At 39.4% G+C, this 16,682-nt stretch overlaps 3 protein-coding genes across 4 annotated transcripts; 1 reads left to right on the top strand and 2 right to left on the bottom strand.

Annotated features, from left to right (window-relative positions):
* Nucleotides 1–479: 479 nt before the first annotated feature.
* LOC132257686 (solute carrier family 25 member 3-like) lies at nucleotides 480–2,919 on the bottom strand. Its single transcript, XM_059754691.1, has 3 exons — nucleotides 2,722–2,919; nucleotides 2,072–2,467; nucleotides 480–1,526 (listed from the first exon to the last, which is right to left on the bottom strand). Exons 1-3 carry the CDS (start codon nucleotides 2,902–2,904, stop codon nucleotides 837–839), a joined length of 1,269 nt encoding a protein of 422 aa, XP_059610674.1. The 5' UTR covers nucleotides 2,905–2,919; the 3' UTR covers nucleotides 480–836.
* A 6-nt stretch (nucleotides 2,920–2,925) lies between these two features.
* On the bottom strand, nucleotides 2,926–4,852 carry LOC132257685 (caspase-3-like). 2 transcript variants are annotated; one of them, XM_059754690.1, is made up of 4 exons: nucleotides 4,312–4,852; nucleotides 3,898–4,257; nucleotides 3,385–3,820; nucleotides 2,926–3,261 (listed from the first exon to the last, which is right to left on the bottom strand). In XM_059754690.1, the coding sequence occupies exons 1-4, from the start codon at nucleotides 4,724–4,726 to the stop codon at nucleotides 3,195–3,197; spliced, it is 1,278 nt and encodes a 425-aa protein (XP_059610673.1). In that variant the 5' UTR covers nucleotides 4,727–4,852; the 3' UTR covers nucleotides 2,926–3,194. The 2 variants fall into 2 exon arrangements, with proteins under 2 accessions (XP_059610673.1, XP_059610671.1); XM_059754688.1 differs by having other exon boundaries at nucleotides 3,898–4,852.
* A 1,203-nt stretch (nucleotides 4,853–6,055) lies between these two features.
* On the top strand, nucleotides 6,056–11,300 carry LOC132258299 (monocarboxylate transporter 13). The gene is made up of 5 exons (XM_059755558.1): nucleotides 6,056–6,504; nucleotides 7,055–7,440; nucleotides 8,200–9,195; nucleotides 9,752–10,195; nucleotides 10,255–11,300. Exons 1-5 carry the CDS (start codon nucleotides 6,475–6,477, stop codon nucleotides 10,622–10,624), a joined length of 2,226 nt encoding a protein of 741 aa, XP_059611541.1. The 5' UTR covers nucleotides 6,056–6,474; the 3' UTR covers nucleotides 10,625–11,300.
* Nucleotides 11,301–16,682: the final 5,382 nt, after the last annotated feature.

The raw sequence follows: 16,682 nt of genomic DNA, 5'->3' as shown, positions 1-16,682 counted from the left end.
GAACGCAAAACACGCGTACAATTTTCCGCGAAATATTCCATTAATGTTCTGAGAAAAATTTATTGTCTAAAGTGCGGCAAAGCGCGGCAGATTAACAAACTTATGCAATGTAAACACTTGAAATTGCAAGACTTTTGAACACTGAAGTGATATTTGAAATGATCTTAGAAATTTTCACTCGATATCATAATTATATCAAATAGAAATCAACTGATTGCTGAATATCTGTTATAAACATACGAATTCACTGCTCAATAGTCATTCGACAATTTACAAATTATTACAATTCTTTACTAAGCTCTCAGTAAACACGGTGTAGTGTGAATAAAATTATTCCACGCGGTATTTCCATATGTAGCTAGTGAAGCTATGAGTAAAGTTCTTCAGTTTGCAATCTCACACAGCCACTGCAGAGAAGTTTGACGTAATGCTGGTGACTCATGGGGGAGCACAGCTTATCTAAATTGAAAGATGAGTGATATTGTTCAACATTCTGCTCGATTTTATTGAGTTCTCAATCATGAATGAATATTATACATTCCGTCTACATTATACATAATATTCCAAACAAAATAAAAATATACACTGATTTTGTAGAAGATAGTTAAAAGTGAAATGCGCTATTTGGATTTGTCTCAACTAGACAAATCCATGGAGTGTTGAATATTCGAACAGAATACTGCGCTTCGAAAGAATGATTGAATATTTTGCAGGAAATTCTCGCAGAGAGAAGCCAGCCATTTACCAGCACAGCCTTTCTCCGTGCTTCTTTTCTCGTTATTCTCTGTCTTCTGATTTTAATTTAATTTACGATAGCTCTCTAATTGTTTTGCGTCCTACTGTGAACCCTCGAGCTTCTGCTTCAGGGACTCGGGCATCGAGGGCGGCGGCGGGCGTGGCAGACGAAGTGCCACCTTAACGCCGTCATAGATGAACCACTGCAGCGCCGTGAGTGTACCAATCATGATGATACGGGGCATCAGGCCCTTCCACATGCCCATGAAGCCTAACTCCTTCGCCACCTGAACGGCTGTGGAGCCCTTAGCCTGGTTCAGCTTGGACACCACCACGTCAGCCGGATGCGACACGATGGCGCAGAAGACACCGGCGATGTAGCCGGCGGCGAAGGTAACTACCAGCTGCTCGCTCTTGGTGCAATCCGCCCGCGGTTTGGGCACCACGTACTGGTACAGGGCCTCCACCGTGCGCTCAAAGCAGGCGAACTTCATCATGGTGTACGGAATCTGACGCATCCACAGCGGCACGAGACCCTTGTAGAAGGCAGCAATGCCCTCCTCCTTAAACATCTTTGGCGCAGCCTCGCGGAAGTTGTTAGCGTAGCCGGCAGTGGTCTGGATCTTCACCTTGGCCGCCTCAAAGGGAGACAGAGCGATGTCGGCGAAGAACTCTGCCGACGCCGATGCGGCCAGATACAGAGATGTTCGGTACAAGTAGGCATTCTCATCTCCAATCAAATTAGCATAGTAGACTTTAAACACCTCGTAGAAGCCAAACTTGCACATACCCTGCGAAAGAAATCACATTCATTAGCCAGCTGACAATATATTCTCTCGTTGATAAGACGCTGAGTCCCATGCCTACCCTTCCCTTGGGTTAATGGATTGGTTTGAGAGATAAGCAGTGAGTGAAGATTTCACATTGCGCCCAACCGGAGGTATTTGGCCAGTCAGCACAACTGGATGACTTATGCAATTTTATTATGCAATCCGAATGTCTGATATACTTTCTTCGAAACTCAAGCTTGGATTTGGGTTGTTAAGTCAGGTAATGGACTTTCTTTAACAATAGGCTTCAAAAAGGGTCGTTTTAACCCAAAACTGAACATCTCCGGGTTTACTAGTTTACTAGAATTGAGTAATAAGACCATACGCTTCCTTATCAACTCAAGAGACACTCTTAAATCAATAAAAGAAGAGAAATATGAGTCTTCGAAATCTCAGTCACTTGCATTTCACGTGACTGAGGCGATTCAGAGTCGTGAATTCGCAATGAAAGTCACATTTCTCAGATTATCTTCGGATAATTGCTCAGTGACGCACGCACAACTCACCTGTGCCGAGTAGCCCCAGAAGGTTGGGGCCCATCCCTTGGCCAGACCGCGGACACCGTCCTCCTTGAGCGTGACACGGAAGCCGGTGATGAGGTTCTTGTACTTGGCCGAGTCCACCTGCAGACGGCACTTCACCAGATCCAGGGGCACCACAGCTGTGTGCGTCAATCCGCACGACAACGTGCCGCCGAAGCAGCAGAGGCCGTAGTACTTGAGGGAGCCGAACTCGCAGGAATCGCCCTCAACCGGAGCAGCGGCGGCGGCGATCTGGCGACCGGTCACGAGAGGCACCACGGCGCCATTGCTGGGCTCCTGGGCAGCCTCCTCGCACTGCACCTTCGTGAGGGGCCCGCGAAGGGCCGAATGGCGGGCAGCCTCATAGATTGACGCAAACATCTGCGGAAAAACGAGAAGAATTTCAGCATTATTGATGCCAAATTGCATTTTGCACAGGGAAAACTCAATTTTCTCAAGGTTGCAAAAATCCAGTCACATTACATAACACACGGCAAAATGGATTTGCCGCTTTTCCAGCGCGATTTTCACGTTATTTATATCTTCGGCGAGATTCTTTTGTGATGAAGATACTGTAGGACCTCAAGGAAATGGGGATTTTCCGCAGATTTGTGAGGAATTTGCAGAGGACTCACCTTTTCTCTTCGATTCACGCGAGCACACGATGGAGAAGACCGTGACGTCTGACACCCTGTACAGTATGAAGATAGGCGCACTTCGCGCCATAATTCTTTATGGCACTTTTTTGAATGAAGTGATAAAAACCAACGACTGGAATCATTTATAGTTTTTATTAATGAGGAGATATTTATCACCATAAGCAATAATTCACAATCTGTTTCTCAGAAAAAAATTATTTGTAATGCGAAAATACAATTGTTGTGTTATAATATATATTAAATTAAATACTTAACAATTATGATAGTATAGAGCATACCTAAATAGATATACGTATTGTGCATCCTTACATGATTCTTATAATTCTCATATTTCATTTTTCAATTGAATTGGACTTTTGTAAACTAGTTATGTAATAAAAAATTTAATTAATGCACTGTTTCGAAGCTAAATAAGTTTTTGCAGTTGTGATCCTCATTAATTCTTTTTCTCACACAGTAAAGAAGAAATCCTTAGTGAGAGTTGAAACCATTGTTGGAGTTTGTTTGAAGATTTTGCTTCAAGAGAATATATATATATATATAATATAATTAAATGCACGACTAAAGCAATAGAATAAGATATCGTCAGTATATAAATATAATGAAAGTTGATAAAATCTTATCGGTTTGAGTACTTACTTAATTTGAGCATGATCTGTTATGTCTCGGCGAGTCTTTTTCATGATGTCTTCAAGACTGTCCGTTCTGTGATTGCTGTTAATGAAAGTGCACAGCTTCTGGATGAAGATCGACCCCACGTCCATTCTGTAGCTAACTCTGCCTTCGTAGCTGGAGTACAGGATGAGAATGTCAGCTTCGGACGGTTTCGTCAAGGACGTTTTCACCTGCGTGCTGTCTGTCATGACATATCCCACAGACTGAACGGAACCCTTGCAGGCTTGCACGATGAAGATCTTCGGCTTTCCTGCGAGAGTAGCATTCCGGATAATGGGTTCAATGATGTCCTTATCGAGATTGTATGATCTGTCCCTGGCAAAAATAGTTTGACCTTCATTGCCATGACTCAGGACGCAAACGATGAGGCAACTTTTCTTCTTGAAGTCCATTTTGCTGACTAGAATTATTAATCAAGTAGCAAATGTTAAACCAATACAAAAAAGAAAAAGAAAGATGTCAAATTCTGATACTCACTTTCTTTGACTTTCTTCTCTATGGTATTCAAATTCGCATCTCTCTCCACCTTTACATCAATGTTGAATCGCCCAAGAGTTTTTTTCAGTTCATTTTCATCATTTCTACTTCCGGTTCTGAATGCTTGATGGTCTTGATCAAATTTTTCATTGTTGAAGATAAGCGCAAAGCCTTTCTTTGATATGTCATACACACTTGAGGCCTTGGTTGGCGTTTCTGGTGTGACAGGTTTCCTCACAGGATTGCTGACTGGATTGTTAATGCTTTTCTTTTCCAGCCCAATAGGAATATTTGTCAACAATAATGCAGGTTTTGTGCTACTCAGTGCTGACGTCTTCATTGGTTGAGCTTTCACGGCATCTTCAAAAGGAATTGACGGTGACTTATATCTTGGTGCACTTATAGACGAATTACCAGAAAATGTCGCTCCTGTCAGAGAGGGAGAGTTTCTCCAGGTGGTCGTATTACTTGAATATGTTCCTAAGGGCGCATTCAAGGTTGTTTTAAAAGGCTGCTTCAGTATTTCCTTCTCCATATTTGTAAACGATTGATCAATGGTGAGATGATCCTTTAGAATGGGCGAATTATCTGGCTTATTTATGCTACTCCTGTCGTTCCAAGCCCTCTTGAACACATCACCACGATTTAATGTCGACGACGAGTAACTATGATAGGTTGATGATGATGAAGAAGAACTGATTTTAGTCGCGGAGAAATTCCTGGTGGCAGATCCTGTGGAATGCGAGGAGGAAGTGGACAACATAGTTGGCGGATTGAAGGAGAAGCTCCTCTGCATGTCCTGGCGTGGTCTTGAATTTCCGAGCGGCATTTTAACACACAAAAATTCACGAAACTCTAGATCTCTTTGTTATGAACAATGACTCATTATTGTGTAATAATTTCAACTGGACGACTTAACGTGATATTAGCGACTGCTAAGCGGTCCGAGGAGTGTGCACCATGGCAGACGTTATCAGAAGATGATAAAGAATTGTGGCTTGTGATTGGCTACAGGAAGTCGATACATATTGCGAATTTCGCTGAATCGAAAATCATAAATTTCACAGTCAAAATTTTATTTTATTTACCTCTCGCTATTAATAGGTAAAGTTTCTATAAAAAGTTTAAGGCTTTGTTTATTAAAAAGTACATCAAGTTTGTGGACAAATTTTGTTTAATTCTTAATGAATAGAAAGTCTAATTTTTTTAAACTTAATCAATTCATGATAATCTCAGGAATCCCCCATTTCACCATATCTATTGTATCTTATATTGCTGTGGCAAAGTTCTCGCGTTGTACATACAATAATCAGTTTGTAAAACAGCCTTCTTGCAAATTTTATTAGTGTAGTGTATCAGTACATTTCCTGATAAGATAGCAATTTTCGTGAAACAAGCAATGTATGTACATAACTTGCAGAAAAACCTCTGAAGACGGTTATTGCATTATTGAGCTACATAATTATTTTACAATTTGGAAATATATTACAAAGTGGTATGCAATATATAAGAAAAACCAAATTAATAATAATATCGTGCAGAAAGTTTGCCAAACACATCTTTATGTCTATTACTACCGTTATTTATAAAATGAGAAAAACATATTTTTGTTGTAAACATATATACGATGTTTTATTTCTTGTCTTATCTTATCGCGAAGAAATATTTGATGAAAGTCATTTGAAAATAAAATAATGAGCAACGTCAATATAATTTGAATTTATTAGTTTTGCCTACCTCCGGGCGACTTAATAAGTCTTAATCTCTCATCTATTTCGGGAAAAGGGGTTGTTTGTTGAATAATTCGCTCTACCAGTTAGTGGATAATAATCGCATGCCAAAGAGAGAACGAAGAAAGCACCCTGCTTATAAAGCTGATGAATTTTATTGGATGGAATGGATAGATATGAGGCAAATTCAGCAACGATGTCTTGCATGCGGGAAAAGCGGATTGATATGAGACAACAACAGAAAAATAGTCGCTAAATTTTTAATGACTAATGAAAAGTTTTGTGCCGTGTCCAATACTCAATGTTGCGATGAGGGTTGAACTGGGGTGGTCGGTTCGTACAGGGAGTAGAATATCGATTCTGGTGATTTTCCACTCTGTGTCAGAAGGAGTGGATTCGCGCTGTTCCACTCAGTTCATCGTTGACTCTTGTGTACTCAACAATACCTAGAGAGAGCAAGGCATCTGAGAGGCTCCACTTTTTTCACGGATCTCTCACTGTCTCAGTGGCGAAGCCCTATGTTTTTTTCTATATCGCATATTTTCTGACGTGATTCTCGAGTCGCATTCGAAGCTGTGAAACAGGGTGAAATCGCCAAGAAGAGTGTAATTATTTAAGAGAGGCTCTTTGCCATTTTGGGGGTGAATCTCTTTCGCCTGTCGAGTGATACTGCGAAGTAGATAGGGGGCGTTTTCGTATTTTATATTCGGGGAGACCTCTAAAACATTACTAAAACAAGTATTACTATTTCGATATATTCAAAAATAACCACAACCAAGAAAAACAAACCAATGAATTTAGGTTTTAAACGCGAAAAACAAAGATTTTTACCAATTTCGCATAGACAATGTCACTACCCCGAGAATGGAGCGTACAAGTAAGTAAACTTCTGAATATCACATTATGTAATCGATTTTCCTCTCCCTCGGCCAGTGTGTGTGGGTGAATTTCTGCTTTTCACTTCCCATTGTATTTCTGCGGAAATTCAGCGTCTGCTGTCAATGCTGTTTGGCGAAAATTTCCGCAGAGTGACTGAATTGTACAAATATAGGTCATCGCAATTGAGCCTTGGTGGGACCATCAACTTTCCAAGATGGCTGTCGGGAAATCAATACAAGGATAGCAAGCGGGATAGTGAAAATGATGTAATGTTGGTCAGAAAAGCGTCCCCTTTGCACAGCACATCTCTTGAGGAGTGCGTAGTATTGATTTTCCTCAGAACCACCCTCAAAATGAACTTCCGCTGGCAAAGTCAGCTGATTTTCTCTCAGCAACTCAATTACTCTGCATAGCTCTTTAACGTCCCACCCATGAAAGCCTTCGCCATGCTTCGATTCCGCCTCGAACTTTAAGCATGACAGTCGAAGGACACCATGACGATATTGGGAGAACCAAAGTGATTTGAGTGCGCTTTAATTTCCGTGCAGGACTCGAGGGAGTCGATATATCGATCCATTGCACAGCAGCAGTCGTGGAATTTTCCCGAGATCGATCGCATGCCATCGAAGAAGGATGCCTTCAATTTCAACTGCGACGGAGACTTCAAGCATGTGCAACAGTCCGTCAATTCGCCCCTGCTCCTGGGCGAATGCAATGGATCGCTCTTCTCCATCCACTCCGCGCCGCCCGTCGCCCAGGGCGGCACCGACTCCCCCCGGCGCCCCGTCTCCCTCGCCATCGACCCTCAGTGTCTCCCGGCCGTCGCGCTGCCCGCCAGCGAGCCCGACGAGGAGGACAACGAGAACTTGTTGACCGTGTCCAGCCTCACGGCAAGGCCGCTAATTGCGAAATCGCGGGAGTTGAGGAGTTTCAGGTAAGCCATTGCCATCCGATTGCACTTGCAGCGACTCATTGGATATTTAAGAGACTGCGATGCCCTTCGGAGTCCTCATATTTATCCAGTCATCAAACTGATATATATGTAAAACCCTCGCAATTGTGTGTCATGTGATACTTTACGATGATTCACTGGAACGCCTGCTACGTTTTCAAGAATATGCATGTGAAATTCAAATCGAGGAAAATTAAAATTCTCAATACATACATATTACCACGGAATAATTAAATGCACGATTTTAAAAGGGTTTTTTTTTATGAAAAGCTCAGCCTCGAGTTCAATAATCTGGAAAGTTACATAAGCCATCACGCAAGGACTGCAAATCTTTAAATCTTTATTGGAGGCCATTTTCAGAAAATATCAGATTCACTCTTGATTGAATTTTGAGCTTCACAAAGCAATTCGAGATAATATTAATGGCATCCTTTTCGCTCTTGCTATGTTCATGCAATTTTACGGTATTCCTTATGAATGCGCATCCATTTAGACGTCTATTTTCTTGCCAAAGGGTGTCCCCGTGGCAACAAGCTTTTGTGACTTTGATACTATTGTGAAGAGAGACAAAATATTGGCAAAAATCCACGAAAATCGCTCGGAATGTGTTGATGATGAGATGATGTAATTTTTATAAAAAGGACAATAACTAATTATTTTCGAAATTCTACAGGACAATGGCTTATTAAGACACCTCTTATTTTAAAAGACATTCAATTGAACTTTCCCATCCTCTTTCAGTAAATTAACCGAGTACCGAAAGAAGGAGCGTCTCCTGGAAAATCGTACGGACGTTCACAACTGCACATCATGGCTGATTGTGTTCGGCGCTTTCTCGGTTCAGTTTTGGGTAGCTGGCTTAGTGAAGTCCTACGGAGTGCTGCACGTGGAGGTGATGGAGACTTTTCCCAAGTCCTCCGCAGCTCTAGCTTCCTGGATTCCAGCCATCCTCTCGGCGCTATGCCTTCTCCTGGCTCCGATCTCGAGTGCTCTATGCCAACGCTTCTCGTGCCGAACGGTCGTCTTCGTGGGCGGCGTCTTCTGCGCTCTAGGTCTCACTTGCAGCTACTTCGCCACCAATCTGATCCACCTCTTCTTCACCTTCGGCGTCCTCACGGGCATCGGTGGTGGACTCTCCACAACTCCTGGCATAATCATCGTGTCGCAGTACTTCGATGAGCACCGCGCCCTCGTGAATGGGATCGTGGTGTCCGGAACTGCGGCCGGGAGCTTCGTTTTCCCGATGCTCATTGAGCGTCTGGTGCACGCTTTTGGATTCCACGGTACGATTCTCATCCTGGGCGGATGCATGCTTCACGTGTGCGCCTCCGCCAGTCTCTATCGACCATCTGACGCTGCCACTGAGGCCGAAATCTGCTCTACCATCTCGTCTCACCACACAACATCGCGCCTCAATACCGCTTCGACCACTCTGAGCTCATCTGAGGATCCTCTTAATGCGAAGAAGCACATCAACCATCTCTTCGTCGAAGACGCCAAGAACCAGATCAATGACCTCTACAACTCAAACAAGTTCATTAGCATCACGGAGAAAAATCTACAGGAAAACAGTGATGATGAGTGCAAGGACGTCGTTGGCGAGACCATCTTCATGAAGCCCATCAAGTCAATGCGAAGCTCGAGCATTCTCCATTCAGTTGAGGATCTCAGTACGGATTCCACATGCGTCTACAAGAGCAGAACAGGGTTCGACTCCAACCGTGGAAGCCGACGAAGGTACAAACATTTTCAGAGAATTGAAGAGGATTTTGGCAAGAGAATGGTAATGAATCGTGTGGCTAAATGCCAAGTGTGGGCTTGAGTGTTATCTAAATTCTTGGCCATTCAACTGAATGAAATGATAATTTATCATTTTAAAATGACATATAAAGACATCCAGTAAATGCGCATTTTTCTAGACATTAATCTGCTCGGAATTCACATTTTAAGGTCAGACGAGTCATGAATCTGATCTAATAATTCGTAGTTTACAATTTCCCCGTTGACATTCAAAACCAAGTTTGGACTGAAATCTAACAAATTATTTCTTGACATAATAATCAACCAGAATTTGTTATATAATTTGTTATGAAAGTCTTCGACTTGCCATTGTTCAGTTTATAAATTGTCAGCAAAAGTTTTGAGAGCAACACGTCATAGAAGTTTTATCAATATGAGATATGAGTTGAAAGTGGTTAATGTAAAAGTTTTCCCAATTCTTATAAACTTCTCAAATTGTAGCTTGAAATACTTTCATGAAGGTCAGCAATAATTGAATTCTTTTCTATTGCAGGAATAAAAATGCAGGCAGTACTGATGAAATTTTAGCGAAAATCCCACCAGTGGACAATAATTTATCCATTCCGATGACCACAAACCGAGGACTGAGTAAAAGCATGATTATCCCGACGCCCGTGAGTGATTTCTCCGAGTATGGCGCGAGTCCCAAGAAAGCACGTCGAAATTCGTGTGTGATGTGGATTGAGAAGTATTTGGATGTGTCGCTGCTGAAGGAGCCAGTCTTCATCCTTATGTGTCTGTCCGTCACGTTGATGTCCACTGGGAGTCCCTATATGTTGTACTATTTGCCAGCGTACGTCCTCTCTGCCGGCTACACGAAGACCGAGGCCGGATACTTGGTGGCGGTGAGCGCGGCCCTGGATTTGCTGGGACGACTTGGATTTGGGTGGCTTTCCGATTTGCAGATTTTCGATAGGAAGAAAGCCTATATCACTTGGTACGTGACACCTTTTATTCTCTCCCATCATAACTAATGCACAGGTCGTTTCTCAACAGTATTTTCGGGGCCGGGTTGGCGGTCCTCATAATCCCCCTGGCGAACTCCTGGTATGTGTTGAGTTGTGCGGCTGGAGCCTATGGTTTCTGTCTCGGCAGTTGGTATCTGTTAATGCCGGTGCTGTTGGCTGATATATTCGGGACGGATCGGATCAGTTCTAGCTATGGCCTCGTAAGGATGTTCCAGGGTGTCGGCGCCATTTCCATTCCCCCGTTGGCTGGCTTCCTGAGAGATTTGTCTGGTGGCTATGAGATTTGCTTCTTCTGCATGGGAGCCTGTATGATGCTGGGTAGTTTGCCTATCTTGATTGTCTCACTCATGGAGTCGTCGTCCAACGCCTCGGACACCGAAGGATCAACAGTGTCATAAACGCCATCGTTTACACTGCTCTCTTCACATTCCGCGTGGATGAAGTACTAAATATCTTTTCAGGTGCGACACTCACAACTACACCCAAAAAGTATTTGAAAACATAGAGAGAAAATATCATGAAAATAAGCAAAAACATATTTTGTGCATTCAAGAAAATTAGTAATTAATAATCTGTAGTTAATTTATCAATTTTGTCACTTAAATTTCACGTTTCTTGATAAGTATTTATTTTTTAGTTTAGTTTACAGTATAAACAAAATGAAAAGAGCAATTTTCAATTTGCAGCATTATGAACAAGAAGAAATTTTTGGAAAACTCATATGTTCATTTCTGTCTTATTATACGAATTGTTTCATATAGCTGCGTGAAAAATTAGTATTCTTAGCAGGTAATTAAAATTGAAAAAAGAAAATTAAATCTACATTGAGAATGTCAGTATTGGAAATGTAATGCCAAATCGTGGAATAATAATTACAATTACACATCGTAATTGTACATGATTTTAATTACAAAAATTATAGAAATACGAGAAATACAGATTTTATGAGTGTTTTATATTTTAATTTCAGGTAAACGATGTATTCATTTAAAATGAATATTGAATATCTGTTGGTTGAAATTAATATTTAGCCAATCTTGTATTAATGATGGAAACAAAATGAACCATTATAAAACGTAAGAGTTGTTTTTCTCTCTTGTCCGCGTGATGTTTTGCTATCGTTTCGGCGTGTGGAAGATCTTTGAGTGCGAGATGCGATGGTGATTAAATGTCACCACTAATTGTACAAGAAATTCGATACTACAATAATTTACACCTTTATCACATAATCCCTCATGAACTCTAGCATAACATTCAACTAGTTTATTCCACACTGGGAATTTTTCACAGTCTTGACTGAATATTGAAGCACTTCCTCATTATCAAATTGAGGAAATTGTCTGAATGAAATTTTATTATTGAATGCTAATTTTATGAAAAATTATCATCTTAGCTCTATTGACAGGTTATTTGGGCATGAAAATTTTCCCAAAATTTCACAGCAACGCAATGCCCCATTCAACTCACGCTTGGAAGTGGGGAATTATCGAGCTCTTTGTTATTATTCATAGTCCAGAGATATAAATTATATTTTAAGAGGTGCACTCAATCTTCGACAAATATTTCTAAAGATATCTCTTTTACTCTGTGACTGATATCTTAATTACACTTTCGGAGTGTTCTCCATGACGGCAAGAGTGAGGGTCATAAAGGGAAATGTATTCTTTCACTGTATCAGTTACAAATTGAATTTTGATACGCTACAAGACATATGTACTTTTGGGTGACTCTTCAGCAGTATTTTTTTTTAGAACCTTTCGTGGGAACCGGTGTTTGACATAAAATACTCCAAATAACGTTTCCCGTGTCGAACTCATGTAATATTTCTATTGAAAGAAACATAATAGAAATCCATTTGACGGTTTACTTACTCCTTCATCTCCTCCCTTTATGCCTACCTCTGAATTTGAATATAGGGAGTAATTATCCCTTGGCATTCCTAAAAGCTGCCACATCAAGTCAATTTATTATGGTTTAGTAATAAAAGTAATACAGTATTGAACGTTTTTCATCATTCGAGCTATAAATCAGATCGCTAAATTACCTGTCAATGGCGTAGCGCTTTAACAATGTGTCGGAAGCTTGCACATTTCCTAGAATTATGAATTTATACATCCCCATTTTGCCTACAAATCTCCACTTAAATACAATTATTAAAAAAAAAGTTTGAACCGAGAAGGAGTACTCTAGCTAATTTAATTGCTATTTGCTGCCGTTCTTCGCCTTGTTTCGCCACTGAGTTTCTTAAACTGCCTCAATGCCCAGATGAAGACGCATCTTTTATGTTTTATTAAGAGCTTCACAATAAATTACACTTTCTTCTGCACTGCATTCCACATATGAATTTGTCGAATTCAAAACTCCATTTTCATTGTAGGTTTTCTCTCGCACATCTTCACATTTTCACGGTGCTTGCTATTGACTTTGAGATGAGGGAAGAAATCTCATGTGCATTTAGCACTTTTAGTATGTGCTTTTTTCTTCATCTTCGCCTCTATTGACGAATGTCGCAGTAAAATGTGTCATTTAAAAATGCTATTTCACATTCCATCATAACATACCAATCAGGTTTTGTCGTGTGGTTTTGAACCTAATGAACACTGTTTTCATACGTGCATCTCTCGTGGCATGTTTGTGTGGAGATGGCTATAATGAAGAATTTTACAGCATCCAAAAAAAGCAAAAAAGGCAGAGGCACCTCAGCTATTGCTCTTTCACTTGCATTTTAATTATAATGCATTTCACTGCGCATACTTGTGGTTAGTGGCTTAATTAAAGTTCTGTGGGAATTTACGCGGCGAGATGATCCAATACTGAATCACAACACTGTCTCATAAACGGCGGAAATCGCTCATTTTTGCTGTACCTCGCATTTTGGCGGCGGGTTAGATTAAATATTTCCCGTTGTCACGACTTACTTTCATATCACTGTTACTGTTTTGCCCAATAGCCCATGAGCCCCTTTTCAACTGTGCGCATTAGTCATGTTCAGATGCGAACATTCAGCATTCCAAATGCAGATCTGCGATAAACTATCGCAGTATATTTTCCATATAACTTCTGCCTGAAAAAAAGAGCCGCACACTTGGTGGCACGTGAGAATTGCCGAACAATTCCTTTCACGAGTAGGTATGTACCAATATTATTTAAAGATTTAATGAAAAAAGGTCTCAATTGAAATGAGGCATCAGCTGTCTCATTGTGAAGAAATTACACCAACTATGCTAACGATTATTGTATGAATTACCGTGAAAATGTGGCAAATGCATCTCTTTTCTGCCCAATTTGTCCAACAAAGGCTTCATTTGTCGCTATTACCAATAAATCAATCAAGTAGCCAAATGCGCAATTTTCCACACAAAATTGATTGATCTTGTGTGTGACAAAATTGGTCATTTCACATATTTTTTTCCTCTCTCTTGCCAATGCAGGGCGAGAAAAAATGGTGTGCTGACAATTTTCAGATAATCTGGCCAAATTTGGATATATTGTATATATGGCTAAGAACAAATTTTGTAAAAGTACATTTCATGGTATCCACATCGTGAGAATTTTATTGACTCTTCCTTCTAGAGACTCTGGGAAACTCAACAGAGTACATTTCAACTAAACACGCGCGACATAAACTGTGACGAAGACTAAATGGATCAGTCTCTGGGATGACTCAGAGGAATTCTACTTTTATTGATTTCTTCTCTATTTTCTGTTATTCCTCTTTAAACTTTGATAAAGTGACATTAGTTTGTGAGCGCCTCCAAAATATTACATTATAGGGACGGAAAAAATGTAAATAAAACGCTGAGCATTCGCTGTGTGGTCCAACCATTAAAAATTGTCAAGAAGCGCGCCATCATGATCAGAAAGTTTGTGACGAATCCGGATTTGTAATTATTTCAAAAGACCATGGAAGAGAGTCACACCAAATAGAGAAATAGCACATTGAACTGGTTTCCTCGCTGAGCATCTCTCCCTCAATCCTTTTCACTGTGGCACTTCCATCTTGTCGTCTCTCCTACATTTCAAAAATCACTTTGCATCCATCGGCAATAAATGCTGGTGTAAATGATCAAATCCAATAAAATAAAGTAGGTAATGGCCTTACACTTCGCTACCGCGTTGCCTTTGAGCGAATGTTGTCGCACTCTTGAGCAAATGAAAACACAAGCCATGTTATTTAGTTAGCTCCACGAGATTGCCATCGCGGCGAGAGGCTGCCTAGGTATGATGCGAAAGGAAATTCCACGAAGAGGCTCTTAGCAAAACAATATCTTCAACTGCTAACAACTTGAAGACATAAGCCAATAGATATCATCACGCACAAAGTGCGAAAATATTTGTAATTTGTTATGCAAATTTCAACACTTTTTCGCCTCTTCTGTGCCCTCCATCTGTCGAAAAACTCAATCGGAATGCATTGCTGATTTCTCAATAAACTCCGAGATTATGCACTGGGGCAGGAGTAATTGGTGGATTACGGACGGCAGACATGAATATGGTAATTGTATGCAGTGGCAGTGTGTAGTGTGTTGATGCTTCAGGAAGAGGAGATGCTGAAACGGATAATTAAAATTGCGCTGACTGAGGAGAAAGAGCAAGAGAGGTCACAAGTGCTAATTTGTAACTTGATCGCGATGCGAAAACGTTTTAATCTAGGGCCTGTGTCTTAAGATACGATCTTGTAAGATGGACTTTTAATCCTAACTTCATCAATTCTATCATCAGATAAGAGCTTGAGGATACTAAGAAGCATTTAGCCAATGTCACTAGACTTACCAATTATTATTTCTCATCAGTTAATATGCACACTGAGCACTTTGAGATTTTGACAGGTTTCAAAAAGATTATCGAGCACGAACAAGGCTGAACGATGAACGAGAGTGGTAATAAATGTTTCAATTTCAACTTACATGTTCAATAAATTTTTTGGCATTTTTATTAAATTGTAGTTTAGTTACATTTTATACAAATTTATGTTTGAATTGCGAATTGATCATGTTTGAAAATGCAGATTTATTTCAAGCGCTTTTTAATTGTACATTTTTTACCTTCAGTCGTGTATATGAAGAGATTACAAAATTACATAATTATTTTTTTCCATCAAATTTTGCCCTGTCACTGGTAGTAAACATGTTCATTGCACGGAGTGCATACAAATGAAAAGTCAATAGTTATTTTTTTTTTGTTTTAGTAACGATACAATTTTTATTGATTAATGTAGAGAGTGTCTCACATTGAAATTTGAATATGAATTTAATGTGCTTAAGTAAGACTAAATTTGAAAAGAGGGCTTCATTTGAGGCATTTTCAGTTATTATTTTAATTAGTATGTACATTAAAATAAATTGAGGCCTTTTGCGTGTGTGTGGAGTTTATGGTCCAATTCGTTTCAATTTTTTACTGGAATTTTACTTCATTATTTTCCTTACAAGGACAGAAGTCCTACGTCGCTTTACAATATATTGCGTTTATCTTCTCGATCGCTCCAAAATAAAAAAAAGATAAAATATGGTAAGTATGAAATAATAAAGACTTTATTGTGCTCATTTCTCATGCAAAATTATAATTTTGCCAATTTTCATGTTTTCACTTTAAAATACATTTAAAAAAATATTTCGAATAAATTAGACTGTATAAAATTCAATATACATTATTTACATACATTATAAATTAAAAGGAATTGCTTTTACACTTTCAATCAACATTTCTTCCTTTTTTTCCTAATAAAAAAAAATATACAAGAACTTATTTAAATACATGGCACACTTACAGATAATATTTATGCATCTCACTTTCTATTTATTTAAAACTTTTTAGCATTGTCTCATCCTAATTCATGGCAATTACTCCACAAAGTGCGCTTATCGGTTATTAATTTTCATCTTCACAAATTTCAAGGTACACATAAGATTGAAATTTGCTCTTGTAAAAATAAACCAATTTCTATAACTTTCAAAATTTACATAACTTCTCGAAAATGTGAAAATATCGAGCGAAAGTTTCCCTAAATACATATGAAAGCTCTAAGTAAGATTTCTTGATCATCTTTTCTTCCATTCAATCTCTATAACTTTTTATGTTACAGCGTTTACGAAAGTGAAAGAGATATTTTTGTAGTTTGGGACATTAAATATCTTCCATTTCCTTTAATGATCAGCATCAATCTATTTAAGCATTATAATACTGTTTAATTGCTTTTGAATAAAATTACCAAATTCACTCAAAACTTCCTTTCTGTGTCAAATTTTTCTTTTTTATTTTGTATTCAAAAATTCCGCGAAAGACCGATTGGTGAATTTGCTAACATTATCAAACACTTCCACAATTCGAGTTGAAATGACATTCTATACATATGCATCGTACTCTGAATATCGATTTTTAAAATAAAACCATTCATAGAGGACATTGTCATCCACAACATTCAACGTTCACATATCGAACCTGTGTGAATGATTCTCC

The sequence above is a fragment of the Phlebotomus argentipes genome, unplaced genomic scaffold, assembly GCF_947086385.1.
Source record: "Phlebotomus argentipes unplaced genomic scaffold, Phlebotomus argentipes genome assembly scaffold_4, whole genome shotgun sequence".
Taxonomy (NCBI): Eukaryota; Metazoa; Arthropoda; class Insecta; order Diptera; family Psychodidae; genus Phlebotomus; species Phlebotomus argentipes.
Note: the sequence above shows the minus strand (reverse complement) of the source record. Positions and strands in the feature narration are given on the sequence as shown.

What these genes read in the sequence shown, in the direction of transcription:
- LOC132257686 (XM_059754691.1), bottom strand. Translation starts at nt 2,904, where the DNA reads ATGGTGATAAATATCTCCTCATTAATAAAAACTATAAATGATTCCAGT. An exon ending in GCGTGAATCGAAGAGAAAAG is followed by an intron (nt 2,468 to 2,721) that starts GTGAGTCCTCTG and finishes GTTTTTCCGCAG; the next exon opens with ATGTTTGCGTCAATCTATGA. An exon ending in TCTGGGGCTACTCGGCACAG is followed by an intron (nt 1,527 to 2,071) that starts GTGAGTTGTGCG and finishes TTTCTTTCGCAG; the next exon opens with GGTATGTGCAAGTTTGGCTT.
- LOC132257685 (XM_059754688.1), bottom strand. Translation starts at nt 4,726, where the DNA reads ATGCCGCTCGGAAATTCAAGACCACGCCAGGACATGCAGAGGAGCTTC. An exon ending in AGAGAAGAAAGTCAAAGAAA is followed by an intron (nt 3,821 to 3,897) that starts GTGAGTATCAGA and finishes TAATAATTCTAG; the next exon opens with TCAGCAAAATGGACTTCAAG. An exon ending in ACAGATCATGCTCAAATTAA is followed by an intron (nt 3,262 to 3,384) that starts GTAAGTACTCAA and finishes ATTCTCTTGAAG; the next exon opens with CAAAATCTTCAAACAAACTC.
- LOC132258299 (XM_059755558.1), top strand. Translation starts at nt 6,475, where the DNA reads ATGTCACTACCCCGAGAATGGAGCGTACAA. An exon ending in CCCGAGAATGGAGCGTACAA is followed by an intron (nt 6,505 to 7,054) that starts GTAAGTAAACTT and finishes ATTTCCGTGCAG; the next exon opens with GACTCGAGGGAGTCGATATA. An exon ending in CGGGAGTTGAGGAGTTTCAG is followed by an intron (nt 7,441 to 8,199) that starts GTAAGCCATTGC and finishes ATCCTCTTTCAG; the next exon opens with TAAATTAACCGAGTACCGAA.